Consider the following 19,978-nt stretch of genomic DNA (forward strand, 5'->3'; position numbering starts at 1 on the left):
CAGGTCTCCTGGCTGCCTCCCTCAGGCCTCTGCTTTTGCTATCACGAGGTGCACCTGCACCCCCTGCTCCCTGCCCACAGCCCCGCCTGCATTGCAGGCACCTGCGGCGTGCTGGAGCATCTCTGACACCTGTGTTGTTGTGTGTTTTTGTTTTTTTTGTTTTTCCAGAAACAGACTGAACTCAAACCACCTGCCCCAGAGGATCCGCTCTTACCCTTGAGAAGAAGTTTTTTGGTCTTTAAGACCATGGGCTGGCCTGATACAAACCTCAGGAGCAGGACACGGTGATGAAGCACTGCCATAAATGAGACCTTTGAGTGCAGCACATGAGAGAGAGTACGTGCAAAAACTGGGCAACAGTGCAGAGCTCTCTGGACCAGCCTAGGAGCCAGCTGAGAGCTGGCAGAGGTGGGGGCCGTGAGTTCAGCTCGCACCCAGGAAATAGGATGCTCTTGTTTGCTTTCCAGTGGACAGACTTTCAGATTTCATACTCATATACTGATGCCTACAGCTGCCTATACAAGCATAACGAAATCTCAGACATTGTGTAAACAAGGTCATTGCTTAGATATGGACTATCATGGCACAATACATTTTTTTTTCATCTGCCCATTAAGGTGTTTGTTCTCTAAAGGCTGGCATGGCTGCCTCTATCTTCTCTGCCTTTTTCGGTCCTTCAGCCCTGGCAAGGAAGGGCTCTGCAGGGTGTGTGCACAGGTGTGTGTGTGTGTGAGCGTGTGCGTTAGGAGAGGAAAAGAACCTGAGGAGAAAGCTGCCAGTCTTGCGTTAAGTCAGGTGGGAGTTCAGCGAGGTGTTCATCCACACGGATGAGGTTAGACTTGGCATTGCATTACTCTCCAATACGTCGCAGGTCCACGACCCCGAAAACCCAGGAGAGGCAGTTTGGTGTCATTTGCCCCTTGTTGGCCAAAATATTTTTCCTTTTGCTCTTGGAGACCGACTGCAGCAGGCCGTTAAATCTCCAAGTCTCCCTTTAATCACTGAGAACTAGCACGCAATAATTTTTCCATCCTGACCTGGAATCCTTTTCATTGTTCGGAGAGAACAAGCTGTTCTTCAGAGAACAAATAGGGAGAATATGCAGAGTTGCTGCGAGTGGTTCAAGTTATTGTTGTCTCCAAGGGATCTGCGAGGCAGCAGCTCTTCTGCAGTCAGGAAGTTTCCCTCTTTCAGCCCTACGCAACTGATCCTCCAGCAGCAGCACCGATAACTTCAAGTATTTGCTCCGGTATTTTTTTATTATTATTTTTTGGTCCATCCTCAGTAGTTTTGGCCTCGTGTGAAATAGCAAAACAATTTCCTGGTTCCCAGGACCTGTAGCTTTTTTATGTGCCCGTGCTGTCTCGGGTGGTTGCTGCATGATGCAACTTAAGGCTTTTTTTTAATATTCCTTTCTAATAGAAAACAAGGGCTAGAAGAGCACTCTTGAGCTATGAGTCTCGCCAAATGCTGTGTCAGACCATCCTGTCATAAACTGATCAAGTCCCAGCTCCAAATTAGTTCCATGTCTTGCCTTCACTTTTGCTCTTGGAAGGCAATTCCAGAACTTCACTGCCTTTGAATGGTTAGAAACTTTCTTTAAATTTCTAGTTTGAATTAATTCGTGGCCAGTTCATTCCTGGTTTGTTTTGGAGCCAACATTGTCCTTTAACTTAAATAGTTCTTGGTGTTTACCCGCTGATGTATTTATGGAGAGTAGTCATAGCTCCTTATTTTTGCCAAGCTAACTCAGCCAAGCTTTTTCTGTAGAAGGTTTTTATTTAGTGAGAGCCTTTTAATGTGGGAGACTTTATTGTTGGTGGTAAATGATATTTATTAGAAGGGTGGGTAGCAAGCCCCAAAGGATCGGATCCAGAGATTTACAAAAAATCTGTTTTAAAAACAAAAAGCTCTTTCAGAACCTCTTCCAAAGATGGTGTCTGATTTCTACCTTTAATTGCTTTTGCTTTTCCAATTCTTTCTTCGTCCCGTCTTTACGAGGCTGCCTTACTGACATGTTGGGAGAGGCTCCATCTGACAAGTGCTGCAGGGAGCGTTTCTCTCACCGACAGTACGTGCCTGCCCGGTAGGTGCCTGTGCTCAGACGCCTGCACTGTAACCCCCCTTAGCAGCCAGACGAATCCTCCCCAGAATGCCACGAGCTGACAGCAGGCTCCTAAATTTCTCTCTTTAGCAGCACTGCTGCCAGCCGTGCCTTGGTTCGAGGCAGGGCCGGCAGCAGTGCCACCTCTGCCTCACCTGGGCTCGTCGCCTTGAGGATTCAGCCCTCGGGGGCGAAATCCTTCATGCCCTCAAGCTCCACGGGCGATGGGGGAAGCAGGGTGGTGCTAGAGCCGAGGGTGCTGGGCCTGGGAGCCTCGTGGCCTGAGAGTGTGTGTGTGTGTTCGCTGTTGCCTTCAGAGAACAAATACAGGTAGGTAATTTACTCTCTATTGTCTATGTACGTGCAGGTTTATTTAAGTACACATATATACAGTTCAGATATGCCATTGATTCTTTATCGCATTAAGATGTACATTAAAAATGTACACTTCTACTAACTACTTGCTATATAAATATGTTGGAAACGTAGTTTGCCCATTCAAGGTGATTTTCTGTGGGATTTTTGGTGTACACTTTAAAGGCCTGTGGCTGATGGGAAGAGTGGTCCCCACTCCATCGACAGAAATGCTTAAGGACGATGGTGTGAACTGGTCCCTTGGAACCGTTTTTCCATGCACTACCTGAAACGTTTTGCACTTGGATCGTATTGGCCAGTTTTCCAGAAAAAAAAAAATGAAAAGAGAAGTCTTGTGAGCTGGAGGGAGAATTTCCCGGTGTACACAGAAAAAAACAGCCTTGAGGGTTGGAAGCTGCTGAGAATTTTGAGCTTTGTCTGCATGCATTCATACAAGCACAGCAGGAGTTTTCTTTCTTTTGGGTCAGAGGAATTTTAAAAAGTGGTTCCATGCAGGCTCCCCTCGTACGCAGAGGCCGAGCAGACGGGCTGGCAAGGCTCGTTGCGTGGGGAGGGTGAGATTTAGGGACAAAAATCAAAATCAAAAAGTAATCGTTTGCTTTCTAACTCCCACATTCCTCGTTATCTGCATTTTTAGTTGACTTGAAATCTCTATGAAAGTATAAGCTGAAATGTTGAGGGTTTTAGCTCTGTGGTCTTCTGTTTCCCTATCACATCTTTTTTGAAGCTGACGAGAAGCAGGTGTCATCTCCAAACAGACTCAGGTTTTGGTGCAGGACATTACAAATAATATGTTTGCATCTGAAACTGAAAGAAATAATTGAGAGGTGGCTCCACAGTCCCAGCAGCAGCTCTTCTGGTGGTAAGAGGAAGCATCACCACAATTGTACACTTAGTGGCAATTTTTATCATCAGCTAATCAAAGATGACTATCTTGACTTGAAAGGAGGAGTGTAAGATAGAGGTCATGTAGCCAGTAAGGAAGGGAATTAAGTTCTTCACCTCCATCAGCTGTGTGTGAGCTCAGGCTTGATAAGCACAGTAGTAAGAATCATTTTTAATCCACGTGAATCTTGTTACTTCTGTCTCTGAGGCTGCTTAGATTAAGGTCACAATCCAATTGCTTAATAACCTGAAACCCAGATTTGTGCTGTGCCTGGCTCACTCACAGAAAGGGCTGCTGGTTCTCCCCATGCAAGGAACAGAGTTGCTTTATTCATCCGTATCAGCAGGCCAAGCTGTTTGATTTCTAGCCATAGCTCTGTGTTCTATTTGGGTAGCTAATTTTTCTGTTCCTTAACTAGCATCCTGGAAATCATTATTTTTATTTTATTTTTTTAAGCAGAACACTAAACAAACCATGATTTACAGGCTTCTATTTCCTGAGAGCCATTATTCCTGTTTGCCTGAGAGCAGAGCACTGCTGCACGTCAGGCTCGCGGCCCTGGCAAGAGGAGTGGACTCAAGTGCTTGCTGCAGCGCACGGCAGGCAGCGGTCAATGTCAGCACACAGAGCTCCAGCTGCAGGTATTTAACGTGTCTGCTGTCCCCTCCCTGCCAGGGGCTTCTCTTGCAAAATCAGGAGCTGCTGGCAGCTGTGATTTGAATCCCCACGGTCAGACACAGGGCTTGATACAGAGCCTTCACCTGGCAGAGCAGCGCTCGCGCAGCAGCTGGAGCTGCGATGTGTCTGTTTGGATAATTTTTGCTAGCCTGGTTTTCCATTTAGGGTTTTGGCTATTTTTTTTTTAATGCAAAGCATCAATTTCTGGTCACAGGGAAGAAGTTTTGCACTCCTCCCTCCCCTTCTTGTAGGAACAGTTCAGAGGAGCCCTGATGAGATGATGGCTGGAACCTGGTGTCACTGGGAATCACAAGAGAACGATGATTTTCAGCACTTAGGCACAAACTGGCAAGTTAAGGTGATACTACACCTGTCAACTGGGCAGTATTTAAAAGGTTTTTTTAAAATCTCTCTCCCGTTTCTCAGATTAATTTTGACACCACTCTTTTCAACTCCCATCTGTGCCTGATGTGGTTCGGCTCGCTGCAGTAACCTCCGTTTTAATTTCTCAGTTGATCACAACCAAGGGGGAAGAGCAGGCAATACTCAGAAGTGGGTGGGGGAGGGACTTGCAAGCTGTACCTTTTCTTGCAAGTTTAGTTTCTGCTGTATCTTTTGCTGGCAGTGCTCCCTGCCAGGAATGCTGGATTGGCATCACAAAACTTTAAAGCAGAGCAAGTGAGCGCTGTTACCTAAGAAGGAGTGATTTTTATTTATATTTTTCTTGTTGCCTGTTCCAGTAGAGTGCTCTGTTGGCTGCCCTTGGCCATATTTTGAAGGCATTATTAAAGGCAGTTTTTCCCTTTGGAGGGTGGTTTTAGGACTCTTGCTCTCTGGTGCTAGTGAAGGTCAGGCCAGGAATCCATGGCATAGAAAACTTCTTGCTAAAAATTGCACTTTCTGTCTGCCCCATCTGGCTGGTGGTGTTATGGGTACGTGGCTGTGACTCCCCTTGCACATACTAACATTGCACTAAAAGAGACACTTTGGGAACAGCGTGTTGATCACTTTGTTTCTCAGCAGACCACAAAGTCAGCCTAATGGGGTCTCTTTTTTTTTTTTTTTTTAATTATTATTATTTAGAAATCATGCTGGTGCTGAATGACCTGGAATTTTTTTTTTTTTTTTTTTTGGCTTGGATTTATCCAAAAGAAAAATGTAATTGTAGCTGCACTGGGACCTTTCATAAGGGTGGCCGTGTAGCTGGGGCACGGAGCAGCGGCTCTGCTGCGTGAAACCGTCTTTGTACCGGGGCGGCGCGGGGGGTTCCCGGGGGTTCTTATCGTGTTTTTTTAAGACCACAATTTTGATGGTCACCTTGGCAACCGTGTGAGACAGGAAATAGTTTTTACTTTTGGTAAAGGTTTTAAAGAGGAGGAAAAAAAAAAAAAAGTGAAGCTGCCTGTGATTGTGGGCTGTGGCTATTACTAGGGCTAGGGTAGCTTGTACCTGCTATGGACTTTACCTGCTCTTATTCTGAGGGCACAAACTCCCTGTAGCAACAATGCCACTTCTGAGAAGTGAATGGCAAGTTTCCCTTCCTTTTGTATATGTGGATGTGAGGGTGGGCGAGGGGAAGCGTTTGCTTGTACAGTTTGTTGAAATGAAACCAGACATTTTTGGTTGTTCCTAAATAAAGAGCATAAAATATGAGCATGAGTTGACTGGTGATTGCAGGCCCGCTTGGGCTGTAAAGGTGACACTAAACAGATCAGTCCTTCCCCCAAAACCTCCCTGGGGAATGTCCCCTGTTCCTGATCTCACCCCTTTGGGTGAGCAATGTTAAACCTGGGGCTATTTCTCCCCATGGCCTTAACCTCAAGGTGAGGGCAGCGGCCGGTCCCACTGCTGGGGCAAACCACCAGAAAACAAAGACAGCAGGCGTGTAATACTGACACGTTTATTGTCGTTTAAAGCTAGAGCGGCCTTGTAAACGTCGAGTTTCACTACTGGCCCCGTAGGCAGTGGCTATACGGGTCGGGCGGTGCAGGCCGCCGGGCCACAGCCCGCAGCACACAGCTTCCAGCCGCCCGAGCCGCGCAGGCTCCCTGCGCACACCGGCAGCGCCGAGACGGCGGAGGGTGGTGTGGTTTTTTTTTTTCCTTGTTTTCGTCTCGTTCCTTGCAATTATAGACAGTTTTGTCTCTCACCTCGGCGGCTGGCAGGCTGTGCACATCCATACACTTCATTAAGGGCTTCGTGGTGAAGGTTGGTGGGTGTTTGGGGTGGTTCATTGGTTGTTGTTTTTTTTCCCAATTTTTTTTTTTTTTTTTAGTTCTCCACTCGAACACACTTCAGTGGAGAAACTGGAAAAGCTGCCTGAAAGTAGGCCATAGCAGTGCCGTTTCCATAGAAACCAGTTCACAGCGTGCCGTGAGACTCACAGGCACGGGAGGTGCTCCCGGGCGGCCGAGCGGCGCTACAGCCGCTTGTCCCTACAGCCGGTTGTCCCCGTTGACCCTGGTCCGTCGCAGTACCCTGCAGGGGGCACAGACAGGGGGCACGGCGCTGGGAGGATGAGGGGTGCTGGCTTCCCCAGCTACCGCAGCCTGGTGCCTTTGGGGATGCTCTGGCCCAGGGGACTGGTGCTGCATTCCCCCCTCCCAGTCTCGCTCCTTGCCTGTTTCAGCCCTGTCCCTCCCTCCCCAGCTCCCACCAGCTGGGATATTTTTCTCCAGCCGGGCTCTCAAGCCAATGCTGTTGCCACCTCCCTGCCTGAATTGCAAGGAGGGGGCCTGGCACATTGGCCATGGTGGGGAGAAGCTGTTAGGAAGCCCCTCTGAGGATGGAAGATCTGACAGCTCCTACAACACACCACCACCTTGCATCCCACCCCCTCACTGTCCCAAAAGCAGCGACTCCCCCACACCTCACCCCCCCATCCACCTGAATTCAGTGTTTCCATGAGGCTGCAGCTCAGGCCTAGGCTCCCACCAAGGAGACCCAAAACGCTCAGGGTCTTTTCCAGCCGGCCTACCTTCGCTCCCGGCTCTCGAAGTGGTCGGCCAGCTGCTCCTGCGAGACTCGGAAGTCCTCGAACGGCTGCTGGTACCGCACCTCGAAGGAGCCCTCCCTGCCTCTGCTGGCCAGCAGCTGGCTGGCGGCATCCCCGGCTCGCTCCCGCAGGGCTGAGGCACTGAAGAGGCTGATTTCGCCATTCTCCTGCTTGGATGGGAGCAGACAGAGCAGTGAAGGGCCGGGGATGGCGCAGTGCTTAGAGCAGGCTGTGCTGAGAGCTGACCCCCATTGGGGCCTGGGGCTGATGGGCTCAGGGTGTGCAGGGTGCGGCTGTGCTGGCCTTAATAGTGGTGGAGGTTGAAAAAAACCCTCAAGGGCACCAAGTCCAACCCTCACCCTGACCTACCACTAAACCATGTCCCTTAGTGCCACATCCAGACATCTCTCAAATCCCTCCAGGGATGGGGACACCGCCACCTTCCCAGGCAGCCCGTTCCAGTGCACAATTTTAAGTGCAGAAACGGCAGAACCGTCTGTCTCCAAGAGCTCTGCCACCCTACCACCCCCATGGTGCCGAGCTGCAACGTCCCCGGAGAGCAGATGGGAACTGGGACAGCCACAGCTGCCTGCTCCAGCACCAGTGGTGGGATTTATAGGACACAAATGAAGCCTGGGCCAGAATCTGCCCCAAACAACGCTGCTGAGGGGGGACCCTTGTGTGTGTGTGACCCAGTTACCTTGCTGGGGAAGATGTCGATCTTCACAAGCAGGGAAGCCAGCTCCAGGTTCTCGCTGTAGTTGTTCTTCAGAGGTACAGCTCGGAAACCTACAGTGGAGACAGCCCCAGCATTATTTGCAGCAAAGCCAACATCTCCCTTCTTGGGATGTGGGCAGCAAACGGGTGAGGACCAACACGACACACAGCTTCCCTGACCACGTTACCTGTCTTCAAGCCTTTGACCAGGAATGTCGCCTGGGCCAGGAAGTTCTCATCACTGAACATGTCCTCCTCGTACACCACAAAGCGGAGGAAGGCGAACTCGGGGTTGCTGACCTGGAAGTGGAACTGCTTCGGGCTCCACAGGGGGTTCAGGCCGTTGTCCGCTGGGCAAAAAACACCACAGTCAAACAGCAGCCACGGCAGGGTGTCTGACCATCACCCCCAGCCCTTCCTGCTGCTGCAAAACCTCTCCTAACGATACAGCCAGGAGAGAGGCCATCTTCTGGGGGAACCCCACCTGTCCGTGTCAGCTCTCCTGCCACACTCACCCACGATCTCAGTTTTCTGCTTCGCGTTGTCGTACTCAGCGCCAGACACCTCCACCTCCACAAAAGGACAAACGATTCCCCTCCCATTTTTGGGAAGGTGCCGGGCCCCCAGGACCTGGGGAAGAGAACAGGAGGGACTTTGTTACAGATGGGAACAAAGGGACAAAAAATAAACAAAAAACTTGTTTGCATACCGAGACATTTTCTGTTCAGATAAACCACCCTGGCCACACCTGGTGGTTAGAGGCGAGATGCTAACATCTGGCCCAGGCAGTGAGAAACAGCTCCCAGCCCTGGAGGCTGCGATGTGCTCCCAATCCCCAGTTTCACGTGTAAACCATCAGCCAGGCAGCCAAGCTGCCACCGCTCCTGCCCACAGCCTGCCCAGCCCAGCCCATGGCACCGCTCCTCCAGCCTGTGCCGCCTCCTCCGAGCTGGGGCTCGTGGCCGTGGCTGGGGATTGGCATGGGACACCCGTGGCTTTGTCAGAGCTTCTTGGCCTCACTGCCTTGGCTTGAGGAGGACGTGGAGCTGCTGGCCTTGAGCACAGGCTGTGCTCAACAGAAAGGCCGACCTGCTGCCTCGCAGGAGCAAGAGATCCCTGCTCCCTCATGCCAGGGCCATATGTCACGCCGGCACGCTGCTGTCGCAGGGGAAGGACGCGCTGCCAGCACTGCATCACGTGCCTGGAGCCATGCTGGGCTTCGGGCGGCTTCTCTGCCTGTGGAAGCCAGCCTCGGAGGGGACACGGGGCAGTTTTGCCAGAGGACAAAAGGCTGAGCCCATCTCTTAAAGGAGACAGCAGCAGGCTGCCGCACAGTGACTCCTGACACCCGGAGGGTGCAGCTCCATCCCGAGGTGCAGGAAGAGTCTGGGGAGCAGCACTTTGGAAAACCGGAGGTGTGGAGAAATGGCGCCTGGAATTTTTAGGGAGTTAGGGGCCGATGGTGCCGATGGGACACAGTGGGGTGTCCTCCCCTGCAGGGCAACGGCTCTCTTAGGTGGGATCACTCCGGAACAGCAATGTCCTCGGAGGAGCAGGAGTTTGCTCATGCTGTCAGAAACCCATGAACACTAAAGGCAGGATCCCCACTGCCTTGTCCCGAGGGCTGCTTGAGACAAAGGGACTTTCAAAGGAGGCTGCCGACCCAGATACATGAACAGTCAGCTCAGCTCCGAGGCCACGGGGGCTGTCTGTGCAGGGTAGCAGGACCACTGTTGGTCCTGACATGGGAACCCTCTGGTTTGGCTCTGCCACCACCTCTGCACCCCTCCAGGAGCTTTGCTGTGTGCCTGGAGAGCTGCCCTGTGCCCCTGCAGTGCGGCTCTGTGAGCCGAAACCAGAGCAGTTCAGCCCCAGCCCTGCATGCTCAACATTTGCAGCCCAAGCCCTGCTGCCCCCAACCCTCTCCTCACTGGGAATGGGGCAGAAAACCCCACCCCGACCACGAGCAGCTTCCCGAGGGGAGCTGAGAGCAAGGGGACACGGCCTCATGGAGCCCGGCACTGTCCCTCTTTGCCCCTTGGATGCCCAGGGGACAGGGCTCGGCTCTTCTGCCACCTCCTTGGGAGCCGGGGCTGGTGGCAGGGACAGGGCACCCACGGCGCGTGGTTGCCACCTGCTGGCTCTGAGACCCCGGCCATGGAGGCTGCCGGGGTGGATGGAGCATCCCGCAGGGCTCCCACGAGACGTCCCGGGTGCCCCCCTCCTGAGCAGCACCCCCCGAGCAGCACCCCAGGCCCCCAGTGAGCGCTCTCCCACCCGCAGCATGTGGCCAGGGCTGTGTGCAGGTGGCACTGACCTCGATGGAGATGGAGAGCGGCTCGACGCCCCGCAGCGTGCTCTTGTCGAAGGGGTCGAAGATGTCGTCCCGCATGTTGGTGGGCTGCAGGACGTACCCGCACTGCCCGCTGGACATGAACAAGGCCTGGTTCATCTGCATGGGCTTGTCTGGGGAGCACAGGTAGGAGGTGGGTGAGGGGTCCTAGGCCCCTTCCCCTTTTCCTGGGGTCTTTGTGCCTTGCAGGATGTCCTTTGGAAGGGAACCCAGCTCATCTTCCCCAAAACCCCAAAAGCCCTGCATATGCTTGGAGCATGCCATGACCTTCTCTTATGTGGTCTGCCCAGCTACCCTGTGCTCCATGGCTCGTCCCCTCTTCCCCTTCTCTCTCCTTTCTGCTTTCCTGTGCTGCCTCCAGCACTTGCCAAACCAACCTGCAAGATGCCTTAATCCACAAAAGCAATGAAAACCCAGCAGGAAAAAAAATAATAAAAATAAATTAAAAAAAGAGTTTTCTGGTGCGTTCATCAGCTGACCTGGCTCCCAGTAAGGGTGGCACCCAGAGTGGGAACTGCAGAGCCTCTCCTATTGCCAGGATGAGGTAAGGGCACTGGGTGCTGTTACTGGGGGCACGTGGGGGCCCCGACAAGCCCACCCACCCTCCCCTGTCTGCTGCCCTCACCGGGGGTCTGGAAGTTGAGGGCGACCAGCTGGCTGCCGCAGATCCACATGGGCAGGGGGTCGTAGTTGGAGGAGTCGAGGCGCTGGCCCTTGGGGTAGATACGGGAGAGCTGCAGGCGGTTGTACTGCAGGAACTTCTTGCCCTTGATCTTGTTGACGTACTTCTCCGCCTTGGTCTCGGGGAAGGAGGACATATCTCGGTAACAGGCCCTCTCTGTGCCAATCTCTGGGAGGAGGCAGAGCACAGAGTGAGCCAGGAACATGATCGAGGCCAGGCGAGGAGCTTCCAATGGGAAAAGTGCCGCTACAGAGAGCTCTGGCTCCCAGGCACAAGCACATCCCTGTTCCAGACACTTCAACCACCGCATGCCCCTTCCTAACACTGTCCTCTCCTCCCTTGGCTCAGGCACGATCTGGCCACGCAGCCCCTCCTCTGTTCTCAGCACGTTTGCTGGGTGCCAAAGGCAGGGGGCTGAAGGCATGGGGACGGCTCTGCCACCACAGCCACAGCGCGACACTCCCCAGGGGCTGCTCAGGACGGGGCCAGATCTCAGCAGCAGAGGGATGGGGAAGGGAACCTCCACCCTCTGGTGGAGGATGTTTTCAGAGCTCTGATTTAAACTCATTCCAGCTTGCTTTGGACACCTATCCTCAGCTGCAAGCTAGCCAAAGGCCAGGGCAGCACCATGGGGGCACACAGCGGGGTCTGCAACGCCGCGGGGTCTGCCTGCGGTGGCACGAGACCAGCAGATGCTCACTCTCTTCATCGAAGGGCACGGGTCGGCAATAGACAACCAGCTCCGAAAGCTCCAGTGCAATCTTCTTCCTCCTTTCCATCATCTTCCCTTCGGAGAGCTGCCAAGAGGGGACAGAGAGGCGCCAGTTGGGAGCGGCACCACTGGGCATCCCAGCTCACCAGCTGTGGTCATCGGCGGTGCTGGCTTGGTGGGGCTGCTCCTGCCCGCGGTGTGGGCACAGCCAGTGGGTCCGCATGGGGCGGGGGGGACACCGCAGAAGCACCACGGCAAGGGAAGGGCCCTTGGCAGGTCCTGGCTTTCATTTGGGACTGGCACCAGCAGCTTGATGCCCTCCATGGATGGAGGGGCCCCACCTCTTGGTGCCCACTCCACAACCCCTGAGCGAACCTTCCCAGGTGCAGAGATGGCCCCGGCTCTATTTCCTTTGCAACTGCTCTGCCAGGAGTCGCTGGCAGCCATCTCGCCGCCCTCCCCACCAACCCAAACCTGCTCCTCGGCCTCTCTTTGTGCAGATGGGAATTCCCCAACTTTGCCACGACACTACGAGACGTCTCCCCTGCTGAGGGCTCTCTTGGCTCACCCGTGCATCGGCCGTCTGCGCTGCCTCGCGGATCTTCTTCACCCAGTCCAGCAAGTCCTCGTGCGTATCGGCTGCCACGTCAAGGGACAGGCGCGACACCGAGGCCATGCTAATGGAGAAGACGAACAGGCGGTTGTTCTTGCCCTCGGGGCGGATGGCTGTGCGGGGGAAAGGGGCAGAAGAATGGTCACAAGCAGAAGCTGGGCCGAGTCCTTGGGAGGGAGGAAGGGGAGGCTCAGGGGAGCGGAGAGGGATGACAGAGCAGGCTCTGGAGCAGCTCAGCATGGCCCCAAGGGCTGCTCGCAGCCACCAAATGCTCCTAGGCTGCAGCTGGGCTCCAGGGAGATGCCCAAGCCCAGCAGCCAAGCACACTACAAGCACGCACCGCAGCCGTGCGCTCAGTTGCAACGGGCACGGGGGCTCCTGGAGGCAGACACCGAAGTCCCTCCAGCCCACAGACCCCACAAACAAAGCACGGCATCTCCTCCGTCCCTCAGGGCACTCACCGATCTGGCAGGACGGCACGTCCAGCACGCCTCCGAGCAGGTCTCCCAGGGGGCTGTTCTCGTCCAGCTGCTGGTGGGAGCGAAGCGCAGGCATGGTCACGCCGGGCGCCGCGCACACGCGCTCCTGCCCACTGCCCTCCCCAGCTCACCTCCCGCTCCGGCTCCAGGCTGCTGGGACTGCTGATCTCCTCCACGTAGTTGGAGGGGAACCACAGCTGCTTCTTGCCGCCATAATCTCCCCTCCACCTGGAAGAGAGAGAAGCGTCAGCACCCACCATGGGACCCCCCAGGTCAGCCTGGGTTGGGATCCCAGGTGACTTGAGGGTCCTTTGCCATGTGCTTTCAGGCTCTGGGAGAACACGGCAGGCTTGGGGGCAATCCCCACCCCAAAGGGGACACACCGCTGCATGGATGGTGACACCATGGTTTGACCGTGTCCCTTAGGGAAAAAGGAGGCTTGGGACCAACTCACCAGCCTCCTTCCTGTTTCTCCACGTTTTGGATGATGGCGTTTTTGGTGAAGGTCAGCTCGTCCTCCCGCTGCGCCTTGTAGTCAAACAGGGCTTTGACCGCACACTGCAAAGAGCAGGGGCCTGGTGAGGCTGGGCAGCTGGCACTGACACAGGGACAGGAAGGCCACCAAATCCCACCATGATGAGGGTGTGGAGAGGGCTGAATGAGGCATGTCTGCCACCAGACCTCACTGATGCAGACCAAATCAAGATCCCCGTTTACACCAAACCACAGAGGTCAGGAGCCTGGTGTGGCCCCACACAGGCACTTTCCTCTCTGCAGGAGCCACTGGTGGCTTTGGTATGGAGAGTTCTGAGCAGAGACAGCACAGCCAGGGAACCTGCAGACCCAGCCTAGAGCATGCCTACCTGCATGGTCTAGAAATAAATGTGCAAAATAACAAAGCTCTTTGAAAACAGAGACACCTGGGAAGTGCTCAGGCCCCCGAGATGCTAAACCCTACAGGAGGCTGGGGCGCTGGGGAGCTGTGGTAAGCTCTGCAGGAAAGCCAGTCCTCATCTTCCACCGAGCTCTTGGTAAGAACAACGTTTGGTTGGGAATGACACTCGGCAGCTTTAAAAGGGAAAAGGGGGCAGAGAGAGGTGGGTCTCACGGTCTTATCTAGCCCTGTGGAAAGTCCTCCTCGTCCTTGCCTTCCCCAGCAGAGACCAGGAGATGGGGCAGGGAGGGATGCAGAGGATGGAGAGGGGCTGCAGGGAGCAGCACTGGCCCTGACAAGCAGTGGGAGCGTACCTTGAAGGTCGGCATGGGGTTGGCCTCCACGTAGAAGCCGGGGTGGCGTCCCTCGTAGAGGGCTCCGTAGTCCGGCTCCTGTGAAAGCAAAGGGCCAGTGATGAGAGCTGTGGCTCAGCAGAACAGGTCCCCTACCTTGGGGGAGGTGGGGAAGATGCTCAGGGGAGGGTGCGACCCCACAGAAGTGATGCTGCACCCAGCAAACGGGTGCGCAGTCACACTCCTGGCTGTCATGGGTCAGAAGGGCAGCAAGAAGCCTCACTCAAGCCAACAGGTGACAACAGGTGACAAAAAAACAGGTGGGGCAAAAAGCCCCACGTGAAGCACAGAGACAGCTCACACAGCGCTGCTTCAAGGCGTTACCTCCCAACAGACCTCCCCATCACCCTTAGGCTTAGCCCTTCCAAAAAGCCGCGCTCACCGCTGTCCCTATCTTCTCCAGGGTCTCCTCGTTGATGGGGTACCTCAGCTTCATCTTGCGGTACAGCGGGTGCTTTTCGTAGTAGCTGATCAAGTCGACCAGGCTCTCGAACTCGGAGTTGCCCAGCAGCACGGTCTGGCCCTCCTGCTGCACGCGGCAGTGCTTGATCTTCCCTTCCGCCCTGGCACGTGGAGAGAGAGGAGCCGCTGGGCACACAGCGCAACAGGAGGCTCTCTCCCATCATAAAGTCAACCCAAAAAAGGTGTCCCCAGGCTGGTTGCTGTGCGCAGCCGTCTCCCAGCACCTGTGTGTCACCTTGGGGATGTATCTGCATGGCCGCAGCGTGCCACAGACCCTGGCACCAGAGCCAGGCATGCCCCACGCCACGCAGGGCAATGGGGACACGCAGCCAGGTGCCACTTTCCCTGCAAAAACAGGGATACAGGGTGGGGAGAGAGGCAGAAAACGGTGTGGCCCCACAGAGTTCATGAAGACCAGCACGGCAAAGGAGGAGCGTGGCCCTAAAGGCTTACACAGCCCATCCAGGTGAGACAAGAGCGCCGGAGTGGCTCACGTGAGGCCAGAAGCACTCCATCAGCAGCGTGCCAGCTGTGCTGTAACACGGCCTCCCACCCCTCTGGAGCAGGGATAAACAACCTGTGGGCATGGCACGGGAGAAGGAGAGCACAGGGACAACCCCCCCACTGCTCCTGCCCCCTCCCCGCACCCCCAGTCCCGCACCCATCCCGCCTCGCTCCTCGCAGGACGCACCGAAAGGAGATGGCGTAGGAGCTGGGCTCGCTCCTCTTGCGCACCAGGAAGGCTCCGTCCCGCGGCACCCTCATCAGCATGTGCTCGGCTTGGGCGCGGGTGAGGTTGGCGTGGTACCACCTTCGGGAGAACAGACGGCGCTGGGTGCAGGTCCCCACGCACCCGGCGCGGCTCACAGCACGCAGCGCCGCTTCCCCCCGGCCCCGTGAAAGGCTGCCTGGATCCCCGTGGGGGGGACAGGGAGGGGAGCCCACCACGCAGGGGACACTGCAACGGGGGCTGTCTTCTCCCTTTGTGGGACGGGCAGGGGATGCAATAGGAACACAGCTGTCTGGTGATGTGTGGCACAGGTAAGGGAACCTCAGCCAAGCCTGACAGCCCTCTCTTTGCATAGGGACAGCCAGCCTTGGGAACGACGAAGCTGGTGGCTGTGCTGCTGTGACACTGGGGAGTGAGGAGGGGACCACAGAGCCCCAGCAGGGAAGCAGGGACTGCAGGGAGATCTGGGAGGGCTTCCCATGGGGTCTCAGCTGCCACGGCTGCAACTCGCCCTCCTCGCCCACGCGCTCACTCTTTGCTCTCGTGGGCATTGGTCTGAGGCACCGGCTCCGTCAGCCTCATCTCGAACTCGTTGCACCTCAGCGGCACCTCCTGGTAGTGGGTGATGAGGTCGTAGAGGCTGTCGAACACCAGGTTGTCGGTCAGGAAGAACTTGGGGCTGCCGGCGTCCTGCCGCGAGTGGATCCGGCAGTGCTGCACCTTCCCGTTGCGCCTGCAGGGGAGGGACAGGGTAAAACCGGGGTTGTCCGCAGAGAGATGGCACCAACCAGCCCCATCTCCAGCCCGGCGCAGCTGAGGAGGACGTGGTGCCCACTGGGGACACACTGCCCAATGCTGCCAGCCCGCCGGGACCGTGCTGAGGTGGAACACCACCCCAGCAGCGCCACACAGAGCAGCTCACGAGCCCTTACCAGAAGGAGAGGGTGTAGTCCCCGACAAAGGTCTCGCTCTCCCTGACGAGGAAGGAGCCGTCGGGGGCCCCTGTCTCGATGCAGTACTCCGTCAGCAGCCTCTCGGCTATGTGCCGCCCGTCGCGCCCCGCTCCCAGCTTGCCGTGAAACCACTTCTCCGTGGAGTGCAGCTCCGTGCTGTTGCTCACCTGGAGGGAAAAAGGCACAGACCGGGATCACCGGGGGCTGCTCCTCGTGGGGGGCTTTAACCAGGCTCGGTGGCTTTCTGAACTGGCTCCCACCTTTCCCACCACAGCATCTCCCTCTGAAGCTGGCAGTGGAGGTGCTCAGCCCCTTGGGCAGTGAGGTCCTTTCCCGAGGGGAACAACTTCCCATCGCACAAGGGAGCCCTCACCTCCTTCTGCTCTTCCTCATCCTCATTTCCTTGGTCGCTGGTTGTCTCCCCCGAGTAATAGATCTTGCTGCTGGTCAGGACAAAGTAATGCGGGTTCCACTCCTGCAAGGAGACAAACTCTGGGCAAGAGGCCCCCTGAGGAAGCACCGAGCTGGCCCAGCACCCGTCAGTGGGATCTTCTCTTCCCAATTAGCACAAGCAGTGGGGGGTGATTGGGTTTGGGAAGGAGAGTCACCAACAGCACTGGTTTCAGCGGAGAGAAACAGGAGCTCCCAAGGCATGCCCCCGATCTGAAGCATGGGCTTAGCAGCAGCAAAAAAACCTGCACGTGACAGGTCTGACACACGAAGTGACTGCAGATCGTGCTGCAGCCTCCCCAGCGTGTATTAAAAGATGACCAGATGAAGAGCAAATCACTGCAAAAAGGAAACACTGGGCATGGATTCACAGGGCGGCTATCAGAGATGAGGGTAACAGAGATGGCCATGCGCCTCTACCATTGCGCCGCTGTTCTCCAGAAAAAAAAAAAAAGGCTCTTTTATATACATTTTTGCCTGAAAGATCCTCATCAAAGCAAAGCAGCTGAAGGAGCAGACTGCGGGTAAGTAAACACACCTGCTGAAATGAATGCTCAGCGCTTTACGAAGCAGAATGCTCCTTTAGGCGCGGGAAGCGTTCGGGCAGGAGGCAGCAGGCTCTAGGCTGCCGCCACGACTTGCTGCAGGAGCAGCCAGCGCGTTACGCGGGTCGTGCAAGAGCAGCGAAGCGGCTGCCGTGCACCAGCCCAGAGCTCCCTCGAGCTCAGCCTTCTGCCACTAGCAAGGGCCGGCGGGAGACGCCTAGGGGAGAGCACAGGAGAGAGCCAGCATCAAAACTCCCCCGGCTGCCAGCGACCCGTGGGTCTGGCACTCCTGAGGACCAGGAGGGGCAAACAGCCCCGTGTCAGGGATCTCCCTCGAGCACCCCATGGTGTCATTTATGGAGCCTGGGGTAGCGGCGGCAGACACGTACGTGATTGATGGGGTCTTCCAGGTAGAGGATCCCGTTCTTGATGGAGTTGCTGATATCGTTCTCGGAGTACATCACGGAGGTGGGCAGCTCCTCGTAAGCACTGCCCTCGGCCAGCTTCTTGTGCTGTGGGACAAGAGAGTGAGTAAGGCACCTCGAGGGGAGAGGGCACCCAAAAGCAGCACGGGTTTCCCAGTGAACAGCCTTGAAACTCCAGGTCTGCTGCAGCGGGTCCCCCCCCCAGACTGAAAGGACCAGGGTAAGAGACTATCTCATGGCACTGCAGTGCCGCCCTGTCTTCCCGGAGGTGGTTTCTGCAGTAGAAATACCAGTATCCTCCCAGGGCAGCACCCAGCTGCTGGGCTCATGTCCCAGTAGCTCCTACAAAGCAAGAGAAGCTCTTTGTCTCCCCACGCTTTCAGCAGCAGGTCTCCACTTGCACCCCGAGCACTGTCAGCCACGCAGACGGTGTCCTCTGCGGCTGGCATGGGGCCATGGTAACCCCAGAGGGAGAAATTCCAGCGGTGAGGCAGGCAGAGGTCATCACCCACAGTGCAGGCAGAATGGGGCTACGGGAGGGACCTGAAGCCAAACTGCCCTACAGCTCTGGGGGAATTCCCATCTGTATCCAGACCCAAGCCTTTTTCTCAAGGTAGAATTAACCAGGGACATTGACATAAATACAACCACGGTTCAGGGTTCACGCCACGGCCAACCCCTTCCACAAGCAGGCAGCTCCCCCAGTCCCAGAGCCAAACCTGCCCCTGCTCTCTCCATTTATCAGCCCTGCTGGGGAAGGGAGCTCACCTTGATGAGAATCTTCCTCTTGAGCTGATTTGGAGAGGGGAGCCCGTCAGCAGAAATATCTACTGGTTTGGTCAAGAGCATGTCCCCAAAGACCTTCTTGAAATTCTGAGCCATGTTCCTCTGCTGAGCAATGCTGCAGTGGTCCTCGATGGACAGAATGACGGGGAAGCTGGCAGGAGGAAAAGAGCTGGCATTACTGGAGCCGTGTCTGCAGGAAGCTCCACTGAACACCTGGCTTCTGTGCCCTCTGAGAGCAGTTTGCACCCACACCTCTCCGTGCTGTGTCTGCGGCTGTGCTGTCTCAAGCCTTCAGCATAAACGGCAAGGTGTCCCCACCTCGCTGTGGGCAGGGGACTGGCAGGCTGCTGAGGTTTACCCACAGCCTTCCCTCCCACGAGACTCTTTTCAGGGTGCAATCTCCCCTTGGCTAGAGCCACAACAGCATGTTCTCTTCCCTCTGAGTCCGAGATGCACGCTCTTGTGCCGGGCCCCTGGTACAGGTGGGCTTCGCCTGGCTGCAGGTGCTGCCTGCCCACTCTTTGCCTTTCTGACAACTCTGCTCGTGGAAGCCCCGGTCCCTGCGGTACTCACTCGGAGGTGACAAAGGCGTGCTCCTTGATAGTGACCAAGACGTCAGAGAACTTGATCTTGGTGGTTAAGGTGTGCCCATGGTAGATGACCGGCATGCCGTCAGGACCATCCCAGCAATCCACTGAAAGAGACCCACGGGGGAAATGAGCCCAGGGGCTGCAATCTGGGCAGGACGTGGACACGAGACTGGGCGCTGCCGGCAGCTCGCGTTGGGTGGAAATAAAGGAGAGAGGTGCAAGCCCAGCCCTTTCTGGGGGACCAAGGGCTCGGGCAGGCACCAGGCAGTGCCGGGCTGCAAACGGCCTCGGCCCCTCCAGCCCACCGCGGTGGTTACACCGCCTCCCGCAGCCCTGCCTCCACACGGAGACTTGGCCGACCGCTGCCAGCTATCGTGACAACGGCGACAAAACTACTGGTGGCACCGGTACTCACGTTCGATGCAGCGGCATCCCATGCGCAAGCAGCGGGCGTACGCCTCCAGCGAGGACTCGCTCGAGAACTGGTCCCCAGTCAGGTACCTGCCACGTGAGGGAAGATGAGCACATCAGCCACAGGCAGGGTGGGGATGGCTCCTGGGACATCGCAGCCCCGTGCGGCTCCATCCCCACTGCAAGGGCTGTATTCATGGCTCCTATAAGCCCTAGGAGGGATATCGGTGCCAGGGGCACAACGCCCCTGCACCCAGCACCATTCCCACCGCTCTGAGAGCTGGTCCAGCCCCTGCAGGCTGGAGCTCAGCCACCATCTGCTCCCCAGGCTCTCAGTCCTTTTAAATTTGGGCTGATGTGCTGCCACTGCACTGGGTGAACGGGGAGCACAGCCAGCACGTGTGCCCCTTGGCAAAGAATGCTTCCACCAGCAGAGAAGCAAATGGCCAATTTCAGCCTGCCCGTTTTTCAGCACCTCTCCTCCTACAGGCTGTGCAAGGCGATGGTGCCCGTGGAAGGAAACTGCCCGAGAGACAGCCTGGAACCTCAAAGCCCAATCTGTGCAGATGTGCTGTGCTGCCAGTGTCAGAGCACAACACGGATGGCTAAACCATGAAGGGAGGACTGGGACACCAAGCGGAGGGTGTCTGAAGTGCTGATCCCACGTCTGAAGGGCTGCTGTCACCTTGCTGGGACCAGAGCCCCCCAGCACGGGACACTGGGCAGGGGCGGGCGCAGGGAGCCG

General features: G+C 56.2%; 2 protein-coding genes across 10 annotated transcripts in view; one reads left to right on the forward strand and one right to left on the reverse strand.

The window, feature by feature from the left end:
• ZHX3 (zinc fingers and homeoboxes 3) overlaps positions 1–5,693 on the forward strand; it is a 49,839-nt gene extending 44,146 nt beyond the window's left edge. For 4 of the 6 annotated variants that reach the window (XM_035343475.1, XM_035343476.1, XM_035343477.1 and 1 more), the window contains one exon: positions 169–5,693. In XM_035343475.1, coding sequence (XP_035199366.1) covers positions 169–179 — 11 coding nt within the window. In that variant the 3' untranslated portion in view covers positions 180–5,693. The remainder of the gene's footprint in view (positions 1–168) is intronic. The other 2 variants (XR_004755432.1, XR_004755431.1) reach the window with 2 other exon arrangements.
• Positions 5,694–5,927: 234 nt separating this feature from the next.
• PLCG1 (phospholipase C gamma 1) overlaps positions 5,928–19,978 on the reverse strand; it is a 41,227-nt gene continuing 27,176 nt past the window's right edge. The window contains exons 11-32 of one of the 4 annotated variants that reach the window (XM_035343473.1): positions 19,238–19,323; positions 18,806–18,926; positions 18,215–18,383; positions 17,411–17,533; positions 16,400–16,501; positions 16,006–16,193; positions 15,606–15,806; positions 15,035–15,154; positions 14,264–14,444; positions 13,843–13,920; positions 13,049–13,152; positions 12,726–12,822; positions 12,577–12,643; positions 12,071–12,228; positions 11,491–11,587; positions 10,734–10,958; positions 10,073–10,221; positions 8,271–8,385; positions 7,944–8,105; positions 7,739–7,827; positions 7,021–7,205; positions 5,928–6,521 (exon numbers count right to left, since the gene is read on the reverse strand). In XM_035343473.1, the coding sequence (XP_035199364.1) occupies positions 6,479–6,521; positions 7,021–7,205; positions 7,739–7,827; positions 7,944–8,105; positions 8,271–8,385; positions 10,073–10,221; positions 10,734–10,958; positions 11,491–11,587; positions 12,071–12,228; positions 12,577–12,643; positions 12,726–12,822; positions 13,049–13,152; positions 13,843–13,920; positions 14,264–14,444; positions 15,035–15,154; positions 15,606–15,806; positions 16,006–16,193; positions 16,400–16,501; positions 17,411–17,533; positions 18,215–18,383; positions 18,806–18,926; positions 19,238–19,323 (2,860 nt within the window). In that variant the 3' untranslated portion in view covers positions 5,928–6,478. Of the gene's footprint in view, positions 6,522–7,020; positions 7,209–7,738; positions 7,828–7,943; positions 8,106–8,270; positions 8,386–10,072; positions 10,222–10,733; positions 10,959–11,490; positions 11,588–12,070; positions 12,229–12,576; positions 12,647–12,725; positions 12,823–13,048; positions 13,153–13,842; positions 13,921–14,263; positions 14,445–15,034; positions 15,155–15,605; positions 15,807–16,005; positions 16,194–16,399; positions 16,502–17,410; positions 17,534–18,214; positions 18,384–18,805; positions 18,927–19,237; positions 19,324–19,978 lie in introns of all 4 variants that reach the window. The other 3 variants (XM_035343471.1, XM_035343470.1, XM_035343469.1) reach the window with 3 other exon arrangements.

The sequence above is a fragment of the Oxyura jamaicensis genome, chromosome 20 (assembly GCF_011077185.1).
Source record: "Oxyura jamaicensis isolate SHBP4307 breed ruddy duck chromosome 20, BPBGC_Ojam_1.0, whole genome shotgun sequence".
NCBI classification, from domain to species: domain Eukaryota; kingdom Metazoa; phylum Chordata; class Aves; order Anseriformes; family Anatidae; genus Oxyura; species Oxyura jamaicensis.